This window comes from Oncorhynchus gorbuscha, linkage group LG07 (assembly GCF_021184085.1).
Source record: "Oncorhynchus gorbuscha isolate QuinsamMale2020 ecotype Even-year linkage group LG07, OgorEven_v1.0, whole genome shotgun sequence".
Lineage (NCBI taxonomy): Eukaryota > Metazoa > Chordata > Actinopteri > Salmoniformes > Salmonidae > Oncorhynchus > Oncorhynchus gorbuscha.
Window position 1 is genome coordinate 57,427,387 of NC_060179.1, and position 25,135 is coordinate 57,452,521.

Consider the following 25,135-nt stretch of genomic DNA (forward strand, 5'->3'; position numbering starts at 1 on the left):
AAACTTCATAGAAAGACAGACACGTGAACTTGTGAAAAACATGTATTCATTTTCCAGCAGGACATTATGTAGTGTGAAAGTTATCAATCAAAAAAGTAGGGTTCTCATACTCCATCATTGACTACAAAAATATATTCTAGAGACCACAGAAATGCTAAAATACCCAGCATTTCAAGAAACAGTACCAAAATATTTTGTTGCAAGATCCGACTATAGCAGCCAACCCCCATTAAAAACACACCTAACCGTTAACAGGCAGAGAATCATATAGTACATATATATTAAACATTTGACTACAATATCTTAAAATTACATTCCTAAATAACATTACTCATTGCTGTGTTCAAAAGAGGGTTTACATTATAACATTTTAAAAACCAAGCCACCATAGAAAGTTGTAGCGTCATGTGCTACACAGGACAAATACCTACGTCAGGTTATAACTGGTTATTACACATTAATGCGGACGGTAGGAGAGGTAAGGAGGGAGGTCAGTTGGCAAAAGCTTGTGGAGACATTTTACGGCACAGTGGTCTTACACTGCTAGTCTGGTAGTCAGATGTGTTTCTGAGTTGGCTAAAGCAACAATAGGTCTGGCTACCAGACTGGTGGTCTACCACCTTGTGTGGTTCAAAATAAACAGTACTGATTCCACAGATACTCCATGTTGCTCTCACACTCAAAACAATGCCTTGTTTAGAGTTCCAGAATAAATTTGATGATTTGTCAGCATAAAAAAATTTAAAAAACATTCTTGGCTCCCTTGTACAGTTTTTCCCATCCATCTCGATTTTACATCTCCAATAATTACACAGAATCAAAACAAAAAGGTTACAAAATCACAGGTAAAATTACATTACAAATAAAAGAATCATAGGAATAAAAAAAAAAAAAGTCCATCCCCCTCCTCTCTATAACTTCCACCTCCCCCATATGCGTCTCTCTCTAGGAGACTAAGGCAAGCGAGGATGTGCAGAGCAAGGCTGTTACTGGACAAATCAGAGTTTCACAGGTCAGCTTGAGTTCAAGGGTGAAAGGCTGAATGCCCTGACTGGTGTCAGGATTAGGAGGGAACGTGAGGAAGGGGTGGGTGAGTGAGTAGGGTGTGTTTAATGCAAGTATGGCTTGTGTGTGAGAACTGTAAGTGGCTTTGGATAAGCGTGTCAGCGGAATGACCATACAATCATTACTAATGTGTCACAGGTGTAGCAGGGCTATTACAGTACAGTGGTTGGTCCCTAGGCACAGACGGTGGTCCCTCCATCTCTCTATAGCGGTGGGCCTCAAATGACACCCTGTTCCTCTTATGGGCTTTGGTTAAAAGCAGTGCCCTACTTGGGGAAATAGAGTGCCATTTGTGACAAAGTCAGTGAGTCAGTCTTTGGGGTTAGGGGCCAGGGTTCAGCCTCTCATGCTAGGGGTCAGGGGTGAGTCTCTCCGGGGGCTAGGGGCCCAAGTGGTCAGTAGTGGTAGTAATAGTAGTGTTTGTGTAGACTGCGAGGCAGGAGTCAGGGGTCACTAGGCAGACTCCACAATGTCTCAGGCACAGGGATGACTGGCTCAGTCTGAAAAACAGGGAAAGAGAGAAAGACAAAACAAGAGATGACCGAACCAACAATGAGCAACCTGAATTCCATCACCATAGTGATACGTATCATATTCCAGAAGATTAATGTTGATGATACTGATCATAAACTCACCTCAATTGCTCAGCACCTTCCCTCCAGCGAGAGCACTCGTCCCATTCTCCAGGAACGTCCTGTAGCAAAACACACACAAATGAGTCCCTGCATAACACACTAAAAACAGAGCCTGCAGATGCGTTTCAGAGGTGAATACTCACGTCTGATCTACTTCTAGAGACTTCTGGATCTCCTGAAGCACAGCTGTAAGAAAACACACGTCAGACCACAGATGCACAATGATGATTGACATGAGTTGGGATGGTCATCATGAAAAACATGCAATGGGGTGGTTGTGGTTCACTGTGTAGCAGACAATCACTCAAGACTGCTGGTTGGGTTTACACGTCCGGATGCCAAACAGGACAGTCAAAGCAGACACATTGATATGGCTCAGTTGGTAAGAGCACAGCGCTAGCAACGTCAAGGTTGTGGGTTCAATCCCCGCAGGGATCACTCACACAAATGTTGGGAGTTGGTTAAGGTTAAGTTCTGTTAAGGTTGTCTGGTGGTTCCTGAGGTACTCACTCTCGTCATTCAGCAAAGCATGCTCCATCACACGTCTAGCAGAGCTCTCTGTAAACGAACAGCATTGCAGCACGCAATCAGGGCACAGAAGCACACGGCATGACAACACAGTGAGTGTAGATCGTGTGTTCGCAGGCCGATCAGCACAAGCAAAAAAAAAAAAAGATTGACAGCCTAACAGAGCATTTCATACTGTGCGCTTGCTGAAGAACACTGTTAAGCATAGACGCGTGCATGTTTTAGTATTATTTGCATAGATATAGATATAACTACATTAGCTCTTTAAAGCAGTAACAAACAGCATGTGATCTTACCCACGCCATCCCTCGTGGAATTTCTGGAATGACAGACACAGCTGTTCAGTAAAACATGAAAAGGTAATTGTGCCAAAAAGCAGTACTTCCAAAGTCGATGGAGAATACAGCTATAAAAACAGTGTTTCTACCTGCGTTCCACAGAGGCCCCGTCCGGCAGCGCCCGTGGCAGAGTGGTGCTGGGTGTCTGGGAGGATACCTCCACTAGAGACCGGGGCTCTACCACACAGCGAGCAGACAGAGAGAAACGCTCAAACTCTGACGGAGAGATCAGGTAGAAACCTGAGGGAGAAAGAGTGCAAGTAAGAAAAAAATTATGCATGAAAGAGCCGAATACATGAAATGCCAAATGCTTGTGAGATGTAAACTGTGTGTCTCTCTCGTCCTACCCTGTCCATGCTTGGTGAAGACGCAGGATGCAATGCCGCTGACGTCCTCCCTACGTATACAGGGGTACTGGACCTGCAATTTCACCCCCGGCAACGACACCACGTGGAGGTCTCCCTGATTGGTCAGGACGGTGAGGCCGCTCTCGCCGTAGTCGTCCGTGCGGGTGCTGCCGAACCAGGCCACGCCCACCCGGCGCACGCGTGAGCCGTCAATGGCCGTCAACTTCAACTTCATTTTGGCGCTCACCTTAGGCAGGGTGAACACCTGGAGAAAGAGAAATGATAGTCTTGGAGGATAAACACATTGTGTTTCTTTATGAACCCTGGGGGAGAATGTCCCATCATCAGATGAGTGTGGGTAAGATGTGTGTGTCTTCTCACCTTGAACTGTTCCTCTGATATGACCAGTAGGCTGTGTGAACCCTGCATGTCAGGTGAGCGGGCCAGGTCGTGAGCCACCTCCAGGGGCTCAGGCAGAGGGGAACCATGGCCGTCCAACACCAAGATGCCCACTACTGGAGCACGGTGCATCAACTGGATCTCCTTAGCTGGAGAGAAAGTTGGAGAATGGATTTGTGCTTCATTGTCTGTTAAAACAGTTGTGGAAGTGTGGACGAGGGAGGCAAGAGAGAGCGATGTGTAAGAACATGCATGTTCTCACCAGGGTGTGCTGTGACAGGGTCCTCTCCTCTGCGTTCCACAGGCGGTAGGCGGAGCTGGTAGGCGAATACTGATCCCCCATTGGTCCCTGCCCACAGAGAGGGTGTGTTGTGGGAGCCTGTATGAGGGGAATGAGCAGTATGAGATGCCATAGTCTGTTGCGACAGCTCCGAATTTAAGTCTGAACCACATCAGTGAGTCCCCTCCCGATGCTGCGCTTCCCCTTTAACTCCCAATTAAATAGCCAGCATCAGCTGTGGAAAAAGAGAGAGGAAGGAGGATGAGAGAGGAAGGTTTCAAACCCTCAGCTCTGAAGCTTGTTCATACAGTGCTTTCAGAAAGTATTCACACCCATTCACTTTTTCAACATGTGAAAGTGGGATTAAAATGGATGTAATTATAAATCTACACAAAATATTCTGTCATAGTGGAATAATATATATATATTTTTTTACTAATGTTAGCTTTTATCATTCAGAAAAGCCATCTTAATTAGGTAAGTATTCAACCCTGAGTCAATCACCTTTGGCAGCAATTACAGCGGTGAGTCTTTCTAGGTAAGTCTCTAAGAGCTTTCCACACCTGGATTGTGAAACATTTGCCCATTATTCTTTTCAAAATCTGTCAAATTGGTTGGTGATCATTGCTTGACAATAATTTCCAGGTCTTGCCATAGATTTTCAAGCAGTCAAAGCTAACTTGGCCACTCAGGAACATTCACGGTCCTCTTGGTAAGCAACTCCAGTGTAGATCTTGCCTTGGTTTTAGGTTAATGTCCTGCAGAAAGGTGAATTCATCTCCCAGTATCTAGTGGAAAGCAGACAACCAGGTATTCCTCTAGGATTTTGCATGTGCTTCGCTCCATTCAGTTTATTTTTGATCATGAAAAACTCCTCAGTTCTAAACAATTACAAGAATACCCATAACATGAAGCAGCCACAACTATGCTTTAAAATATGTTGAGTGGTATGCAGCAATAGGGATGAATATTTTATAAGTTTCAATATAGGAAATAATTCATATTTATCCAGAGTCCCAGGAAATACAGAGGAAATTGGAAGTGCCCATTTAAGCGTTTAAAACCAAGATATGGTTACTGTGCCAGGGTTCTCCCAAAATAAGATTGGTGTTGCACCACAACGTTGGTTTGGCTGCGACCCTTTGTAAAGATTTCACAGTAAATTAAACTGATACTTAGTAATGAATAACTTTGATAGCCTATGACATTCTTGTGAATTGAGAAACAGGCTGATCATAAATTCAGAGCGTTAATTTTCCTTTATGAATTCAGAGCATTTTTTATTTTAGTCATTTAGCAGACGGTCTTATCCAGAGCGAATTTGCTGAAGGATCTCTCATCTAGCCAGCTTGGGATTTCGAGCCAGCGACCTTTCAGTTACTGGCCCAATGCTCTTAACCACTAGGCTACCTGCCGCCACAGAGCGCCACAGAGCACACCCAGAGTAGGCAATAGCGTTCATACAAACTTTGTAACGGCAGTCTAACAAAAGTACAAATGACCAAAGTTGCTTGTTAGATAACCTTCAAAGAATGACAATATCTCCTACTTGGCTAAATCAAGTTGATGATTATACATATATCAGATCAACTCATGAATAATGGGGAGAAGAGAGGAAACTGCTGAAATATCAAGGTAACAGTTAAAAAATACATATCTACTCTTATACCGCTTGTTGATCACAAATTCTCTACAGAAGCTCTCACATGGGCAGCAATACGAGACAGCGCAGAAGCGGGGGAAGTTATAGCATTATTTTGACATGCATAGGTGAGATGTGCTTTGATAATGCAACCTATGGAATACAGAATAAAGTTAGGTATTTTCATGCGAAACTGGAGTCAGGATTTTAGGTTTCAATGGGATTGGGACTATAGGTAAATAACACTTGATTTAGGCTACAGTATAACATGCTAAATGTTTATGATCGGTTATAGATGAGCAAACGAATGGATTGGCTACCACTTCTACTTGTCTGCCGGAGATCAATTAACTAAATACACCAAATGAGCAAAAGTATGTGGACCCCAGCGCCAATATTTTCACCATTCAGTTGATCATAACTAAGGTGAGTTTTCCTCCCTTTCCTTTCTCCGCTGCCACCCGCCTACACCACGTTCTCAACACCAGTTTCAGTCAATATAGTCTACTGTTCTATAGAAATCTGCCCTTCCCATTACTAAGTCATTTGTTGTATTGGTTTCGCCCCAAACATAACACTTTGTATTAAGGACAAGCATGTAATTGCTTTGCCAAATTTTTTGCAGTATTACATCAGTGCCTTGTTGCAAACAGGATGAATGAGGTTAGTATTGTAGAGTAACTACAATGTTATTGATCCATCCTGTTTTCTTCTTTCACAACCATTCAACTCTGTTTTAAAGTCACCTTTGGCCTCATGGTAAAATCCCTGAGCGGTTTCCTTCCTGTCCCGTAACTGAGTTAGAAAGGACGCCTGTATGTTTGTAGTGACGGTGTGTTATGTTATTATTATCTTTACTCATATACCAATAGGTGCCCTTCTTTGCAAGGCATTGGAAATCCTCCCTGGGCTATGTGGTTGAAATTCAGTGCTCGAAAGAGGGATCTTACAGATAGTACAGAGATGAGATAGTGATTTAGAAATCATGTTAACCACTGAGTCCATGCAAGGGGTTGAATACTTGACTCAAGACATTCCAGGTTTTAATTTGTAAACATTTCTAAAAACATAACTCCACTGACATTATGGGGTACTGTGTGTAAATTCACGCTTCAAGACAATGTGGAAAAATACAAGGGGTGTAAATACTTAAAGCACTGTACCTTTGTTTTTAACTCAAAAGTGCACTACAGCCGTGTCTGAACAAAAGCTAAAACGCCACCAACATTCCTAAACAGATTGGAATGACAGGAAAAGCTCAATTGATCTGTTGTTGTCCACTTCGAGTTCTACTGTTGGATCGGATTGACTCAGACTCAACTGTCAACTTCACATACAGTATTTCACTTATTTGTTTGGTTACTAAGAGTTGTTGGGGAATAATATATTGTGAATCCTAATGATTTGTAATGTTGTGGGGAACAAGTGTTTATGGGTTTTCCACACAGCTTGTTGATGAACTTTGAGAGAGGTCAAATAGGTTCACTTGAAATAGTTTAAGCCAGAGGTACAGAACGTTTCCTGAGGAACCCAAGTTCTCATTATTTTGTGACTGATAGTTTGTGTGATCATTTATTTTGGGATAATACAAAAACGCAAAATAACCTTTTGTTTTGGAGTTATTTCTTTCACTGTTATGAGTTTATGAAAAGTTTATATTCCATGACTGACTTTTTCATGAGTCCTTTGTATTGGTCTATACTTGACAGAGATGAACTGAATCACAAACAGAAAGGAGAAATCAAAAATGTCTCTGCTGGCACGATCTACCTTGCACCCCTTAAATAAAACCAGTGGTGTAAAGTAAGTAAAAATACTTTGAGGTACTACTTAAGTAGTTTGGGGTCTGTGTACTTTACTATTTAAATTTGACAACTTTTACACCACTACATTCCAAAAGAAAATACATTTTTACTCCATTGATTTTCCCTGACACCCAAAAGTACTCATTACATTTTGAATGCTTAGCAGGACAAGAAAACAGTCCAATTCAAGCACTTACCAAGTCAACATCCCTGGCCATCTACTGCCTCCGATCTGGCGTTTGTAAATGATGTCTGAGTGTTTGAATATCCCTGGCTATCCGTAAAATAAAAACAAGAAAATGCTGTCTGGTTTGCTCAATAAAGAATTTAAACTTATTTTGATACTTAGGTATATTTTAGCAATTACATTTAATTTGGATACTTAAGTAGATTTAAAACAACAAAAAAAAGTCAGACTTTTCCTCAAGTAGCATTTTACTGGGTGACTTTCAAGTGAAAGAGGGTACTACTGACTAAAACTAACCTCAGAAGTCAAGTCAAAACCGTTAGTGTGACTTACTGTCTGAAAGGAAGGTATCAGCGAAGTATAGCGTGCGCACGAGGCCGGTGAAGGAGTCATCAGGGGATCGAGGCTCTATCTTTCTCTGGACGGGCGCCAACTCCATCTCAGCTAGCTCCGCCTCTAGACGAGCATTGGCCTGCTGCAACTAGAGAGAGAAGCCCGTTTTAGATACACTGGGTTGGATATGAATGCAGAAGCAGACCGCACAAAAAAATTGTGATCTTTAGGAACTTTCAATTAAGATTTATGCAGTCAATTTGTGTGGCCCAAGAATACATTTTTTGTAGTCCTTTACCTTAGCTGCGTTGTTGACATGGTGTTTGCGTAGGGACACTCTGCTGCGCCTGATCCTTCTGAAGGACTGGCGGAGAGACTTCTTAATGCTCTTCACTCTGGACAGAGGACCTTCCATAGCCAGCTGGTCACTGGGGTTCAGAGTACACCTACAGCAGAGTGACAAGAAATGGTTAACACACACGTCTATATACGATCTCCATTACCGTCCATTATTTTGAAGTCATACAGACAGAAACATGCAAACACTCAACACGCCCCCCCCACACACACTTACCTGACAAGAACGTTGTTTTTCTGATGGTAGTCGTAGAGTCCGAAGCCGTGGCTGGTCCCGAATGTTACTAGTTTCCACTCAGAGTGCAGGGTGAGGGCAGTGATCACGGCCGGAGGCTGGCACTGGACCAGGGCAAAGGGCTGGAACCCTGGGGGGAACGTCACCGGCTCCTCCCTCACCTCCAGACGTGTGTGGCCCTGACATGGAGAGACGGTAACAGAAAAGTATTGATCACCCTTTCAATGCTAACCGAAACCCAATTCAATCAAAATTGCACTGCAGTTTTTAAACACACACTCTTAATGTCATTTTCTTGTTTGTTGTCATTTGTCGTCGTTTACCTTCCAGCGGAAGCCCTCCTGTCCCTGTAGCAGGTCTGCTACGGTGGCCTCCACAGTCTGTTCTGCTGCCTCATCATTCAGCTCTAACACCAGGATCTATGGAGGGGAGAGGTGAGAGACGGACAGACCGTAACATCAAATGTATTGTTTTGGACCAACAGGCAGTCTTATTGTACACTTATATGAACCACTCAGACATTCACATCTCTTAGTGTGTGTGTGTGTGTGGTTACCTCTGTAGCTCAGTTGGTAGAGCATGGTGCTTGCAATGCCAGAATAGTGGGTTTGATTCTTGTGTGTGATATAGATAGATATATTATATATATATATATATGCCAGCCAACTAAAATCAGATCACCCTCATTAATAATTAATGACAGATGATAATATAAACGTAAAATTAAGACAATAACAGACTGGATTTATACCAGTAATGTCCAAACATGTCAGACACGGCAGTTAGGCTAACTGGCCACCAGATGGGGGGGTAGTGGTTGGTTTTCCCCTGGTAAACCCACCTGTCCAGCAGTGCCAGCTACAGTCAGGTAGCCGCTGTATTTACACAGGTGGATCTTCTGAATGCCGAGACGAGGGTCGTCACTGTACGGGTCAAAACAACCCACCTGGAGGGAAGAAGAGGATGTGGATAGGTTTCATACACTGTCTCAGTGTGTGAATCGGCTATCTATTCTGATAGTCACGAGACACATTCTCTCCCACAAAACACACCTACACCTCGTCTAAAAGGACTCCACTTTACCTTTGTGCTCCCTGTATGTGATTACACACACAACCGAATAGTGGAAAACTCTTTACATGTTACTTATAGACACACACACACACCTTTCTGAAAGGTGGCCACTCTCCCTCTGTGCCCTGGTTCAGGTTGTCATTGGGGTCCGAGTCAGTGAGGAACACCCCTGCCGTGCTCAGCTTGTACATGGGGTACAGACACACCCCCGACGCGTCCCAGAAACGCACCGTACCGTCCTCGTGCCTGTGAGAGGAGATTACATTTGTGAGGATCAACAAATCAGAGGAATGACTGACTCTTTGAAACCCTGTTCGCAGTCTCCATACAGCAACATTCAAATGTAGATCATAACTTGCATTGAAATGAGGACTCTGAAAATAAATGAACAAGCTGTGAATGTCTACCGACCCTGTGAGCAGTAAGTCTCTCTGAGGGGGGTCTGGGGCCAGGTTCTGTCCTCCGGTCATAGGCCACGGCTGGATGGAGGATGAGAGAATGGGAGGGGGGGTTGCAAAAAATATAATTAGGATGAAAGCAAGAGAAAGAATGTAGGTCAATTCAATTTGTGCTCCATCAATTCAAGTTTCCAACAGAATGTATTTTCACATGCACAGCGAAATGCTTTTCTTGCAAGCACTTTCCCAACAATGCAGTAATCAATATCAGTAGTACTAGAAAAGGTAAAAATATATATTTTATATATATATATATATATAAAAAAAGGAAGCTAGCTATATACAGGGTCAGTGCCAATACCATATTTACCATGTGCAGAGATAATGGAGTGGTTTTATACAGTACCAGTCAAAGGTTTGGAAACCTACTCATTCCATAATAGAGAAGTCATCAAAACTTATGAAATAACACATATGGAATCATGTAATAACCAGCTTCATGAGGTAGTCATCTGGAAAACATTTAAATTAACAGGTGTGCTGTGTTGAAAGTTAAGGAAAGAAATTCCAAAAATTAACTCTACGGGATCAGTGTTTGGGATGAGTTGGACCGCAGAGTGAAGGAAAAGCAGCCAACAAATGCTCAGCATGTGGGAGGGAACTCCTTCAAGACCACTGGAAAAGCATTTCAGGTGGAGCTGGTTGTGAGAATGCCAAGAGTATAAAAAGCTGTGATCACAGCAAAGGGTGGCTAATTTCAAGAATGTAAAATGCTTTTTTGATTCTACATAATTCGATGTGTTCTTTCATTGTGTTGATGTCTTCACTATTATTCTACAATGTAGAAAACAGTAGGACCACACAGCAAAAAACACAGCAAAATGAGTAGGTGTGTCTGAACTTTTAAACGGTACTGTATGTACAGGGGTTAGGTGACTAGGCATCAGGATATACAATATCATTAACAGTGTGGTGGCAGCGTATGATGATGATTGTATGCATGCGAGTGTGTGTAGAGTCAGTATGAATGTGTGTGTGTGTGTGTGTGTGTGTAGAGTCAGTATGAATGTGTGTGCGTGTAGAGTCAGGGCAAAAACTCTAATAAAATAGAAGGACAATACAGACTGTCCATGCAGCCATTTTGTTAGTTATTTAGCAGTCTTATGGCTTGGGGCCTGTTGGTGTCAGATTTCTTGCTCTGGTACTGCTGGCTGTGCAGAAACAGACAGAACAGTCTATGGATTGAGTGGCTGGAGTCTTGAACAATTTTCCTGTCCTTCCCGCCACTTGATAGAGGTATTGGACGGCAGGGAACTTGGTCCCAGTGATGTACTGGTCTGTCCGTACCACCCTGTGACTGAGGGCAGTGTAGTTGTCATACCAAGCAGTGATGCAGCCAGTCAAGATGCTCTCAATGGTGCCGCTGTATAACGTTGAGGGATGTCGCGCCTTCTTCACGACTGTGTGCGGACCATTTTAATTCAGTCCTTGGTGATTTGGACACAGAGGAACTTGAAGCTCTCGACCCGCTCCACTGCAGCCCTGTTGTCATAATGACGTCGCTCCACTGCAGCTCCTTGGTCTAAAGACATTGAGGGAGGGGTTGTTGTCCTGGCGTCGGTGTTATTTGGCCCCCCAAGTTGTTGGTGGGGGGATTTGCATTGTAAGACTGTAAAAACACCAGGAAATCAGCTCCAAGTGAACAGGGATTACAGAAAGGGAATAAGCACACACCCCTGACTGGCCCCCGTGTTGAGGGTCAGCGTGGCAGAGGTGATGTTGCCTACCCTCACCACCTGGGGGCGGCCCATCAGGAAGTCCAGTTGCAGAGGAAGGTGTTCAGTCCCTGAGTTCTAAGCTTGGAGAGAACAATGGTGTTGAACGCTGAGCTGCAGTCAATGAACAGCATTCTTACATAGGTGATCCAGGGTGAAGGCAGTGTGGAGTGAAATGCTTATTGTATGTGGTGCAGGAACATGCTTGGGCAGTGTGTGTCACCTACCTTCTTAGAGTAGTGCGTGTTCTGCAATGCTCCGGCAGACTGGACCCTCTCCCACAGCTTCAGGGGTATAGCAGAGACATGGTGGGAGCAGGTGATGGCCGAGCAGTGGAGAGGCACCAGGTACGGAGTCTGGATGACCGGCCACCCTTCAGTCTGGAGATCTATCACTACCAACTCCTCTTCTACTAAGACCACCAATGCACTGGGTTCGCCTGGACAGAGGGAGAGGGGTTAGCCTGTGTGTATGTGTTTCTGAACCTGTGTGTGCACGCGTATCCCCCTGCCTTTCTACCTGTATGGTCTGGTCCGTCTCTGATGACGAAGAAGTCGATGATTCTGGAGGTGAAGTCCAGAGCCACGTGTGTTTTACTGTGGATCACACTGATACAGTGTCTGTCACCGTAGCTGGCCCGGGGCATGCCGCCACTGAGGAACAGGAACGGAGGCCTGGATATAGACATACAGGAGAACCAGGTTAGAAAACATTTACAGATGGATTGATGTGTAAGAATGGAGGCTGTGAAAAAGGAATTGGCAGAGCGAGAGTGAGGGAGGAGAAAAAGAGACTCACTCACCCCTGTTCTGTCGGCAGCTGGATGATTTTAGAGATGGCCTTACAGGGGAAGTGGCCTACAGAGGAGAGAGACAAATCAATTGATCAAATCATCAATTAACCTATTCACCATTCAATCAATAACATTATCCCCTTTGCTGTGATTTGTCAGCTTCCACAGAGAGAAACACGGTGTTGACTTCTTGGGGGTCCTCACCGTATGGTACTTCGGACTTCTCCTGCTCGCTCTGTGGGTCATCCCCAGCCACCTTCCAGCGGCAGTAGCTGCCGTCGCTATGGGAACTGAGAACATGGTCACCGTCCTCCGTCCACCACACGCTCTCCAGTTGCTACGGACACAAAACCAAACAGGGAGTCAAGATCAGAGCGCTCGACATCCAGACACCAACACACAGACACACACATTGTATACCTGTGTAGCGGGGATGTGTTTGACGGCTGATTGGCCGTCTAGGTCCCAGATGACCATGAGGCCTCGTCCGTATCCAATCAGAACCTGGCGTGGGTTGACGGGATTCTCCTGTAAGGACTCGACATGCTCCAGGCTCCTACGACCTCCGTACTCCTCTGGTACACTACGGAACGAGGGGGTTCCGTTTTAGCACAATTATCGATCAAATACATTTGTGGCGGTGTGTGTGAGAAGCATTTAAATATGAATCAAGCTGTTTCCGTCTGTTTAGGATACCAATATTTCCAATTTAGTGACTCAATGAAAAGGAAGTGCGTGTGGTGTGTGTTAGTACCCGTTGGTGACTTTCTCCAGGCTGATGTTCCTCTCCTCTAGTTCTCTGAAGCCTGGTACCTTCACTATGAACACGTGTCCTCCCTCTGTTCCTAGCAACAGCAGGTCCCCAGAAGAGTGGGCTAGCACCGCTGTTACACGAGTTACACTGGGGGGAGCACTGATGGAGGGAACGAGAAAGAGGGAAAGAGAGAAAGATGGGATGAACAGGTTGAATGTGGCAGACAGAAATCCTATTTAAGGTGCATATGCGTTTGCCACCGACGTGTGCATGTCACCATAGAAATAGAACCTCATTCTAGTTCTGTGCATGTCTCACAGTGGGTCCTCTTACCAGGGCAATCCAATGAATGCGAGTGTGTGAGGAAAATAAAAAAGCTTGAGAAGGGATAGGAGAGATGTTGTGGGGTGGTGTGTCTCTCACCCCGGGGGTCCAGTGAGTGTGAAGCGTCCTATCTCCAGCAGCTCAGAGACACCATGGTGAGCTCTGAGGGTCCACATGTGGAGACTGTTGTCATCCAACAGAGTCACCAGCTCCACCTGTTCAACACAGAGCAACTAGAGATGTTAAAAAGGACCGTAGGACATTATGAGGACGTTAGGAACACGTTATGACTGTCAGGAGGACGTTTTGGGGCTGTTCAACACAGAGCAACTAGAGGTGTTAAAAAGGACCGTAGGACATTATGAGGACGTTAGGAACACGTTATGACTGTCAGGAGGACGTTTTGGGGCTGTTAAACACGGCTTTACTACTAACGTTTCCAGCAATGATTAGATCCACATATTGGATTCTAGGGCTGGGCGGTATACTGTATTTTACAATATCGCGCACAGACCGGTTTGGGTTTTTAATGTTACCTTCTATGGCATTATTTGAATGTTCGGTTTGTTAAATGTGATACGCCGTGTGTAACGTCCATTTCATTGTTTAAGTTGCTACTTGAGTCAGCGCTCTCCACCCCACTTTCCACGCAGAACTAGGCCCGTCCCGTCACTCAAGGAGCACATTTGGTGTTTCTCGACTGTAAGACACTTGTATTCAGCCTGCATGGTTAATACAGAACATGTAACAACGTTGATAACAATACTGTGTTCACTTTGCTTTTTCATATGAATCCACTAACATTCCAGAATTACACCATTAGCTTGTGTTTCCTACATCTGCAAAAGGCTAGTTTGTCTTAGCAAGGGGGGCTAAATCCTGTTAACCATTAGAATTAGTGGTTAGTTTGCAAAAAAATGTACTCAGCCGGAGCAAACGTAGCTGGTTATAGTGCTGTTTGTCTACATAACCTGGTTCAAGTATCCATGACATTACCCTGAGGAAGGCACAGTGATGCTGAAACGGTGGTAAATACCCAATAAATGACTGGGAGTTTATATAATGGAGTGCGCAACTTTATTTTGATAGTTTATTCGCCATGTTGTGTGCCAGCTCATCGTTGTTAATTATTCAAAAACATAAAATAGTAATTATTTGTATTTTTTTGTAATATGATATTTTGGCCATATTGCCAAAGAAGATCCTTTCAGTAGCAAGTGTGAATGGAGCATGTGATAAAGGTGTTGAGCAGCCACTCACCTGGTGTGGCAGGAAGTGGACCTGTGTGACGGCAGCGTTCTCATCGTGTAGACCCATGAACTCCACACCTGGGCCACCGTAACTGACCACAGGTTAAAGAACACATGCACACAGCATGGCACACCAACAGTGTACACACATGCGCAGCAAACACAGACACACACAAAGCATGATGTGTACACACACAGCCCCCCCCATTTATAGACACGGGTTCTTATTTTTCTACTGTACTGAAACGGTCCACATGCATCCATAGAAAGAAGAGATTTTCTGTTGTCTTTCTTTGTGTCTTATCTGGCTGCCCTGCCCTTGGCTAATAATACTTTCATTCATAGAATTTATTGTGTTATCAAAAGAACAATTTGCCCTATTGTGTGAATTAATTATAATGACAGAGAGAGACAAGGGTTATCATAGTGACAGGGAGTGAATGGTGGGAGTGTACTGACTGGTTCCACACTGGCAATGAGTACGATTGTGTAAGATGAATCAAACACACACACACACACTACGACAGAGATAGACACACAGCAACTGTGCCTGTCTGGTAGTCAGAGTTGAGCAACAACCTGGGAATATAAAAATGACTCCACATGTACCCACACACTAACCACAGACCGCTAAAGCAGAGGGGAGACTGCGACAAACTGGTTCAAACGTGTGAACGCTTAAATCTTGCACTCCTACACAACCAGACAGACCTCTCCCGTGTCTATTGAAGAGGATACAGTTTGATGGCTCCGGAACGTGTGCCGATGGCCAGGAGCTGTAGACTGGGGCTGAAGCCCAGGGCACTGGGCTGGTGAGGAAAACCATGCTCCACTGTCTGGGTGGGTGAGAGAGAGAGAATTATAGAAAATTGTCTGGAATTGGGATCATAGCCTTCCTGTCGAGATTAGAGATCAAAGCCTCGTCAGATCAGACTGACTGTCACCAGTCTTACCTTATTGAACCCGTAGAGCTCCTGTTTGATCCGCTCTCTTTGGGACTCCTGGCCATGTCTCCTAAACCTCTTCATCCTCTCAGGAGCACACAGGCCCAACTGCTTCACCTCTACAGAGAGACAGTGGGAGAGAGGAGATTCATGAAGGGGGGGAAAGTGCAATAGCCTAATAGGACGACAGGCATTCACAAGTCTCCACTCTCTTCCTCTCAGTCACTCGACTACCTGAAGAACATGGGCGTGGAGAGATGGAGAAAACTTCCTGGAGCAAAACAAAGAGGAAAAGCGAGTGAAGAGACACAGCAGCAAACAAAACCAGGGCTCCAGGAAAAACTCAGCTCAGATGGTGTGTTGGCCACTGACAGAGACAGGCAGATGAAAGGAATTCCATGGGAGGAGCATGGCCTACTCTTCGCTTTCTTGTCCGTGGTCAACACGCACACTGCCTGAGGGGGTGGGGCTCATCTCAGACAAGAGCTAGGGGTCGAAGGTCACTGGAGGCTCAACTAAAGAGCCCATTGTTCTACTACTACACACTGATGGAAACACCTGTCACACCTGCCGTTTCCAAATAGGCCCTTCAGAGAGAAAGAGGAAAAGTGAGAGAAAGAACGAGTCTGCTTTTCATTCTTTCCTTTATCAATAATGTTTGCGCGACGCTTAGGGCATAACGAACTATGACCCAATCACAACCTTTAAAAACAACTCTCCTCTCTTTTCCAGACAATTTAAAACCCCTGGACTCCGACTTTCATTTCACTAAGAGGAAGGAAGAGTACTGGACAGCTTTCTCTTCATCTCTACACATACCAACACATTCCCTAAGCCCATCCCGTGAAGGAGAGGTTAAAGCCACAGGTTGGTTAGATCAAAAATGTCAGTGGTCCAACATGCTGACCAGACTGATCACGCGCATTGGTTTTTGTCCACCCACACCAGACGCGACCAGGACACGCAGGTAGAAATATCAAAACTAACTGAAACAACTATGTTCATTTGGAGATATGTCGAAAAGCTTTAGACATTTATGGCAATTTAGCTAGCTAGCTTGCTGTTGCTAGCTAATTTGCCTGGGATATAAACATTGGGTTGTTATTTAACCTTAAATGCACAAGGTCCTCTACTCCGACAATTATTCCACAGATAAAAGGGTAAACAGAGTTATTTTCTAGCTCTCCTCCTCCAGGCTTCTTCTTCAGACTTGATATGGCGGATGGCAACCAACTTTAAGGTGCATTACAACCACCAACTGGAGTGTGGACAGCAGTTTCTTTGGGTACATGCTCCTAACACCAATGAGGAGGGACTTGCAGTGCATCAAGCGTCACAAATAGAACCGGGTTCTATTTTAGAGCCTGACTACACAGCCACGCGCGAGCAGTGTGAGTGCAATGATTGAACTATATGTAACTGTATTTTGCGACGCAGGCGTTGTCAGCATATAAACCTGTCTACTCTGACTGAACTCAACCTCAAAGCTGTCTCTCCCTAGGTGATGACAAAAATGAAATGTTCCCCCTCAAAAGACATACAAAAAAACAGGCCAGTGTTTCAGGCCTCGCTGATTTTAAAGTTAAACAACACAAAAAAAGTAAATGATTTCATAAAAACTACAAATTATAATATTGCAAGCCGGGATAAGCTATGAGACCGTATTTTCTGTCTAGGCCTACTCAGTCTTCGAGACAGTGTGAGACATACTTTTGTTATTATTACCCTGATATCAGCGGCAAGATGCCGTTAGTCATTAGGCGTGTGAGGGATTATGGGATAGTGGAGGACTGACTCACACTCTCACCAAGTAAACTTCCTCGTTTGGATCCTGGAGACTAAGGGAGTGGGATGAAGTTGCATGCTTAAGGATTTGTGGAGGGTAGGCTTACCCTAGATCTGTGATAAATAAATGTAATATACTTAGTTTTTTTAATAGAAGAGAGTTCCATGTTAAATGTGTGTCATACACATTGGTCCAGTACCCATTCTGTTCCTCTGAGTCCACCAATGTAGACCCAAGGGGCCAGCAGAGCAGAAAGAAGCAGCTCAGTGCTCTAAGCCTGCTAACAAAGGCTGGGTGGGAGGTCCTCTTTAGGGCTTCACACAAAGAATGGCTTCCTAGGCAAGGACAAGAATCTGCTCTGCTGATGAAAACTGAGGGTAGCTGTAGGAGGAACACAACACACATGCAGCCACACCGCAGTATGGAAAAACCCGGCAGTCTTATGGCAGTGTTCAATGTAAACACAGACCCAAGGAAGCCAGTCTACATTACTGAAACAGACAACATGGTGATTAATTGTAGGATTTCAACCAGTGTGACAGTTAGGCAAGGCCTACCCAGTGATTATGCATCCCATACGCTCCCATTAGAACCTCACTAGCAGAACAGTAGTGTTTAGAACTGTCAATTCAAACAGCAAGTTCCACCTCTTCCTGTGGCTTCCTTGAGACTCTTTTCTTCAGAATACAAAAGGCTTGGAAAATGGAGCAAACTGAAAATTGCTGACTTATTCAAGGCTACAGTACAGTTAGACAGGTTTGGAGCTGGGGAATCCTGTGCAGTATGTCACATGACATATCCTACATTTCCATTCATAACACCCTGTGGACAGTATTCTGGCAATAAGGCTTAGGGGAAGTCCCCAAAGGGAAGGGATTTGTTCATTACTTGGAAAAACAATGCTATGCTGAAGCCAGTGACACAGAAACTAAGTGGCAAAAATCCACAGTGTCAGTGAGTGGACAGTACAGCCATTCTATTCCACTAACTGAGAGAAATCCACCATGGATTTTCCCAGGAATTCCATTTGGACAGAGCAGGGCAATGACCTTGTGTTGAGAAATAGGTACACAGACAGACACCCACCTCACACAGCATTTTCCGAACCAGCAAGGGCCGTTAACAGTGTTTAGAAACTTGGTCAAAGATTTACAAGACAATGAAGTTGACCTGGCCTTGCTCTTATACAACACTGATGTCATTCTTGATGACACAGATCAAACAAACTGAATGAGAGCAGCATTGTTTTAAGTGGGGGTGATATGGCTGTATGGCTTCAACAAAATTAATATTCAATTCTTTGGAAATGCTTGGATAGGTAGGAAATCACACTCCCGGTTCGTTAACAACGCTCACCTGGGACATCAAACTCCCAGCATTCTACCAACTCAAACCATCAGAGATGAGGGGATGTACAGAGAGAAGAAAACACACACAAACGTGCCTGGACAGGGCATCAGACGTAAACTAGACTTAGTAACTTACCGCTACAGTGAAAATCTCACTTTTAAAAGTTCATATTCTGTTAGGCTTACCAATCCTGAAATAAAGTTGCTGACTCATTCTACACCCATATTTGTGGTCAAACCATGAATTGTAGGGCTGGGAATTGCCAGAGAGCTCACAAGACAATATTATCATGATACTTAGGCTAGCTGCCGATATGAGCTGTATTATGATTCTTACGCTTCTATATGTATTGCGATTCGATGTTCCGAACATATTGCTCACCATATATCTGCTGCAGAGGGACAAGAGAGCCATGAGAAAACAAGTTTTGATCAATCACAGAAATAAAAGGGGCTGGAAATAAATTTGGCTCCGTATTTAAAAGGAGAACAAGCTATGATGAAAAATAAATACTGGAGTTCTGGTGCAGGTACAGCCAACTAGCACAAAAATATTGCGATATTGTCGATACACCGTAATTTATTTTTTATTTTTCAAAGAAAATCCAGATATGTAGCTATCAATCCACCCCCCCACTCCCCAAAAAAATCAAATAAATTGGAGAGAAAACACTTCAAAAACTCAACCTCAAAACAGACCGCTAAAAAAAAGATTCCTCATCGGGGATGACCAATCAGCGGTATACTCTAATTTATATTTGTCTATGACTGGTATACATGTACACCTTTCTGTTGGCGTATACTCACAAAAGTCCAACACAGAAAATCTGCTTTAACAGATGTAATTACCATTTTTTTTCAGAAGGAAAACTTTTCACTCATATTGTAATTAATTATAGGTCATATTTCATAGAATTCTGGAAACACTGGACAGTTACATTAAGCCCTGTCTTTAAACAACATAGCTGACATTGTAATTCAGACCGAATGGCCAGGAAAAATGCCTGGCATCTGAAATATTCTACTTACGTTCTTATGCAATCACCAGCTATGTCAGAGCTTGTAGAAAAAAAGCGACTAATAAGTCACTCCCATGAAACCGGCCGATAAGCAAAAACAAGTAGTTAATTAACCAAGAAGAGGGAGTTCATGTTTGGTGTTAAAAGTGTGTCTATAAAACCAAAAAGCCTAATTCACTCACACACAAACAATAAGAAAACCTGTCTGACGAGTGCAGGAGACAATACAGCCAAGGAGAATTAGCTGTGTTGGCAAACGTGGTGTGATCATGAAAACATTAAGATGAGACTACACCTCTCTGTCCTCCTCCCACTCTCTTCTCTCGCTCATGGCATACAGAGGCTCAGCTACCTCCTCTCCTGCACTCTCTCACTATGGAAGAGTGGGACATTTGAGTTTCACTGACCCCAAATCATTTAGTCACGCTTCTCGGTGAATTTGCAAACAGACTCTTAACCTTTGTCCTAAGACGCAAGAGCATAGGACTGAACGTCTAGAAATCCTTCATACGGAGTCGGCCTGCATGACAATGCAGCACACAAATTCAATTTAGGCCTCAACGTCTAAAAAGGAGAATAAGCGAAAAAAGGGAAGGGCGGCTATGTCGGCTGTCACAGGCTGATCCATAACCACTCATTGCAGGGCTAGGCCTATTCTTAGTGATGAGTCCTCTCACTCAGAATCAACGGATGGGACCAGACTCCTCAAATACTTTAGAAATGGATCTCATCACTGATCTGCCAGTAAGGTTGGATTTGTGAAACCAATAACATCATAACCTTGATATTCACATCTACAATCAGTGACAAGGATAATTGATTACAGGGATTCAAGGAAGAATATATTCATGGGACTCAGAGCAGAGATGGTTCTCTCGTAACTGTCTGGACAGAAATAAAAAAATTTCGGGGGTCTGGTGGACAGGATGTCATTCCCCTCTCTCCTGTAATCACACAGACAGGACAACCGTTAACAATGGCCTCACGGCTGTTTAGTTACAATGCTACTGGTTGTATTATTGCTCATAAGCTACTGTGTAGAGTAGAGTGCACTTTCTGTTATTATCATCCCCTTGAGAACTTTTTGTTTTTTCTTGTGGTTTCATGTATCAAGCAGCTCCTATGGCTGTGCAACATTTAGAACAAAAGCTATACAATGTGCACCGACTTGAATAGAAAAATAAGATCTATGCAACACATTGTTGTCACATTCTTTCCTAGTTGTTCATTATCGACTGTTGGGATACATTTTGATGCATTACTTAGGGCTAGGAATTGCCAGGGGCCTCAAGGTCCGATATTGTCACAACGCTTAGGTGACCATATGATATGTATTGCGATTCTCACGATTCAATACTGTAATTCTATTGCGATTTGATGCGCCAAACATATATCTCTGCTGCACTATATCTCTGCTACAGAGACAGAGAGCCTGAGAAAACGAGTTTGGATCAGTCCGGGAAATAAAAATGCTTAAAACATGCAGCCTCATAAAGAGAAGATAGAGAAGAATCTTTAGGGTGACAAATACTGGAGTTTTAGTGCAGGTACAGCTGACTACCCCTACCCAGAGTAGTCATTTTCTTTTTACAATACCAGACAAAAGTTGACACATTTTAGAATAGTGAAAAGATCAAAACTATGAAATAACACATATGGAATCATGTAGTAACCAAAAAAGTGTAACAAAATCTAAATATATTTGAGATTCTTCAAAATAGCCACCCTTTGCCCTGACAGCTTTGCAATCTTGGAATTCTCTCAACCAGCTTCATGAGGAGGTCACCTGCAATACAATTAACAGGTGTGCCTTCTTGAAAGTTAATTTGTGGAATTTCTTTCCTTCTTAATGCATTTGAACCAATCAGTTGAAACAAGGTAGGGGTGGGATACAGAAGATAGTTATTTACCAAATAGGGCTAAGTCCATATTGTTATTATTTCAAGAACTTTGAAAGTTTCTTCAAAACGCAGTTGCAAAAACCATCAAGCCCTATGATGAAACTGGCTCTCATGAGGAGCGCCACAGGAAAGGAAGACCCAGAGTTCTCTGCTACAGAGGATAAGATCATTAGAGCCTCAGAAATCAGCCTCAGAAATTGCAGCCCAAATAAATGCTTCACAGAGTTCAAGTAACAGACATCTCAACATCAACTGTTCAGAGGAGACTGCGCGAGTCAGACCTGCATGGTCGAATTGCTGCAAATAAATCACTGCTAAAGGACACCAATAATAAGAAGAGACTTTTTTGGGACAAAAACACAAGCAACGGAAACTGTCCTTTGGTCTGATGAGTCCAAATTTGAGATTTTGGGTTTCAACCGCCGTGTCTTTGTGAGACGCATAGTAGGTGAAGGGATGATCTCCGCATGTGGTTCCCACTATGAAGCATGGAGGTCGTGGTGTGATTGTGCTTCGCGGGCGACACTGAATTATTTAGAATTCAAGGCACACTTAACCAGCATTGCTACCACAGCATTCTGCAAGTGATAAGCCATCCCATCTTGTTTGTGTTAAGTAGGACTATCATTTGTTTTTCAACAGGACAATGACCCAACACACCTCCAGGCTGTGTAAGGGCTATTTGACCAAGAAGGAGAGTGATGGAGTGCTGCATCAGAAGACCTGGCCTCCACAATCACCTGACCTCAACCCAATTGAGATGGTTTGGGATGAGTTGGACTGCAGAGTGAAGGAACAGCAGCCAACAAGTGCTCAGCATATACGGAAACTCCTTCAAGACTGTTGAAAAAGCATTCCAGGTGAAGCTGGTTGAGAGAATGCCAAGTGTGTGCAAAACTGTCATCAAGGCAAAGGGTAGCTACTTTGAAGAAACAAAAAAAAAATATATATTTAGATTGATTTATTACCTTTTTGGTTACTACATGATTCCATGTGTAATTTCATAGTTTATTTCTTCACTATTATTCTACCCTGTAGAAAAGAGTACAAATAAAAACACTGGAATGAGTAGGTGCGTCCAAACTTGACTAGTACTGTATGTATGTACACACAGGAGTCAAATCTTAATAAAATATTGTCACACAGCTGTATTGACCCCCCTATTACTTAACTACTTAAAACATGACCTAGAGGCCTTGGTAAAACAAGCGAGAGAAGTTAATATTACTGTTGAAGATTAAGTTAAATGTTAGCTACTCTACTTCATCACCTGTCTCATTAGCTAAACAGTCTATTTCTCCTGCGAGGTAAACTGTTCCACATTGGTAGAGGTAAAACAGGAATTAGGCCAAGATAGGAGACTAGAGTGTGTAGGTAAACGAGCCACTGGCATGACACGTTCAGTGAGGAATTGCATCTAGCCAACTCGAAGCAGACTTTAGGTTGTTTAGAGAATGAATCATGTGGTCACTGGTGAGTCAGTGGCTTGTAAAAATGCTGCATCTGTCCCTTCATAACTTTCTGCTTTTCCATCATTCTGTGCTTGGCTAAGCAGTAAGCACCCTTATCATGGCCTACTCTAATGAAAACAACTTAGCCTCAGCGATTTGATCTCAATACTTCTTTAGCTTTCCGTATCAAGACTGATCTACAGATAACTGGCAAAATAAAGGAAACACCAACCATGTCTTAAGGTGTTGGGCCACCACAAGCCTCCAGAAAAGCTCCAATGCACCTAGGCATAGATTAATTATAGTGTCTGGAACTCTATTGGAGGGATGTGACACCATTGTTCACCAAATTATGGAATTTCTCATTGTTTTGTTGACAGTGGTGGAAAACACTGTCTCGGGGACCGCTCCGGAATCTCCCATAAGTGTTCAATCGGGTTGAGATCTGGCAACTGAGACACACACAGCCTAATCCCCCTATGCTCCTTCTAGTCATGACAACCAAAATACTGGGAATTTTTACACATGACCCTTAGCATTATGGGACTTTATTTGTTTAACTCATGAACGACACCGGCGTGGCAGCAACTGCTTTTAATATACTTTGTATCACTCGTGTTTTTTTTTATTTTGGCAGTTACCTGTACATCTTGGGACAGGTGCTTGTTTTGCTTAGAAACTGGGGCGTAGTTTCAGGCGGAAGTTTATCATGTCCCAATGGCAGGGGTCTGCTTGGAACAAAGGGGTGTTTGGCTGTGTCAGTGGAATGTCTGTCCTTCAGTAGTAGCCAGTCTGTCCCAGTCTTTTTTGCTGGACAGAAACTAACACCGCCCAAAGGTACAGTAAGCCTCATACTCTTGACTGAGTAAATACTTAACCCTTGTAAAAGCCATATAAAAAAGGTAGCAAAGTGTGCAAATTCATTACTGCATATTTGCATAGGTTTCACCGAACTGCAAACAGATGACAAACATGAATACAATCTTAAGTATCCTCCATGTTGCAGAAGCCAATAATGAAGTGAACGTCATGTACTACCCAAAACAGTCTTGTTGACATTTCTAATGAAAACAATATTATCTTATTTTGGTCGTGAATTTCCCCCGAAACCGGTCAAACCCGTCTAACAGATGACTTCTTACCACAAACCCATACGCCCCCTCCCCAAACATAATTACTCATTGATGAAACCCTACTCTACCGTTGCCTCAAACTACCTGCGAGACGAGGAAGACACCTTGCTCCCACCTACAAGTTCCCGTTGCCAAAGTTTTACCTTTCCATCATTATGCAACAGTTAGCTAGCTCAGCTGACTTAAAAACGTGGTGAATGGTTCGTGATGTTGATGGCGCTGAACCGGGAATATTTTCAGTTAGCTAATAGACACAGCGGCCGCTAGCGAGTTTGTTACAGTAGCGTTCTGAGTTAGCTAACGTTAGGTAGCTAGCTAACGTGAGCTATTTCACAAACTTGTGCAGCAAGCAAGTTAACAGGGTACTTGTATTTCAGTCCGGTGCATCCAAAATTTAATGATTATTTAATCTATGTCTAAAGTGTACATACCCTTTAATTCCTGGTCGAATGGAAATGAATCTGAATGGCTTGGCAGCGGTTCACCAACACTGCCAAGCTAACTAGCTAACGTTAGTCAAGTTAACACACAGCAACTAACCTCTCGAGGTTAACGTTGCCCCGTTGACGTGCTAACTAGCGAGTGTTATCCAGTTAAATTACACTTCAGCAGTAAGGTTAAGTAGTAGCATTTTAGCTGGCTAACTAACGTCATGCTACAACACCTGTAGACGCGACACTCCTCTCACTCGGGCCCTTCGAAACTCACCTGACTCCCAACGGCCGTCGCCCCAGCTGTGTCCAAAACGCTTTCGCCCGCTAATTCACTAAGCTTGGTCGGCGTCCAGTTTGCCACGTTTCAACTTCCCAAACCAATTTCAAATCAGAATCCAAAGGACATCGCCTGCTTGCATTGAGGTATGTAAAATGCAGACCCTGTGTTGGTTTGTTTGGAGGCTCGCTCGTCCACCTATCTTTCGCCCTGTCTCCGCAGCCTCGAGGTGATGATGCCCCAGACCCGCAAAGCGCAACTTGACTGGCTAGCCTCCGCTGAGACTCCTCCCTTCACATCCCCTTCCGCAATACGAATCAGC

At 43.7% G+C, this 25,135-nt stretch overlaps 1 protein-coding gene across 2 annotated transcripts; it reads right to left on the bottom strand.

The window, feature by feature from the left end:
* Positions 1-26: 26 nt before the first annotated feature.
* On the bottom strand, positions 27-25,110 carry LOC124040086 (LLGL scribble cell polarity complex component 2-like). 2 transcript variants are annotated; one of them, XM_046356890.1, is made up of 27 exons: positions 24,811-25,110; positions 15,473-15,582; positions 15,258-15,355; positions 14,530-14,611; positions 13,369-13,484; positions 12,946-13,104; positions 12,612-12,774; positions 12,396-12,528; positions 12,201-12,255; positions 11,918-12,072; positions 11,626-11,837; positions 9,637-9,704; positions 9,318-9,471; positions 8,993-9,097; positions 8,475-8,570; positions 8,134-8,330; positions 7,858-8,005; positions 7,560-7,707; positions 3,575-3,691; positions 3,295-3,461; positions 2,914-3,178; positions 2,656-2,806; positions 2,525-2,547; positions 2,211-2,258; positions 1,844-1,886; positions 1,701-1,759; positions 27-1,565 (listed from the first exon to the last, which is right to left on the bottom strand). In XM_046356890.1, exons 2-26 carry the CDS (start codon positions 15,545-15,547, stop codon positions 1,702-1,704), a joined length of 3,036 nt encoding a protein of 1,011 aa, XP_046212846.1. In that variant the 5' UTR covers positions 15,548-15,582; positions 24,811-25,110; the 3' UTR covers positions 27-1,565; position 1,701. The 2 variants fall into 2 exon arrangements, with proteins under 2 accessions (XP_046212846.1, XP_046212847.1); XM_046356891.1 differs by lacking the exon at positions 2,211-2,258.
* Positions 25,111-25,135: the final 25 nt, after the last annotated feature.

What these genes read in the sequence shown, in the direction of transcription:
- LOC124040086 (XM_046356890.1), bottom strand. Translation starts at nt 15,547, where the DNA reads ATGAAGAGGTTTAGGAGACATGGCCAGGAGTCCCAAAGAGAGCGGATC. An exon ending in GGGGCCTCTGTGGAACGCAG is followed by an intron (nt 2,548 to 2,655) that starts GTAGAAACACTG and finishes CTGTCATTCCAG; the next exon opens with AAATTCCACGAGGGATGGCG. An exon ending in TTCCACGAGGGATGGCGTGG is followed by an intron (nt 2,259 to 2,524) that starts GTAAGATCACAT and finishes GTTCGTTTACAG; the next exon opens with AGAGCTCTGCTAGACGTGTG.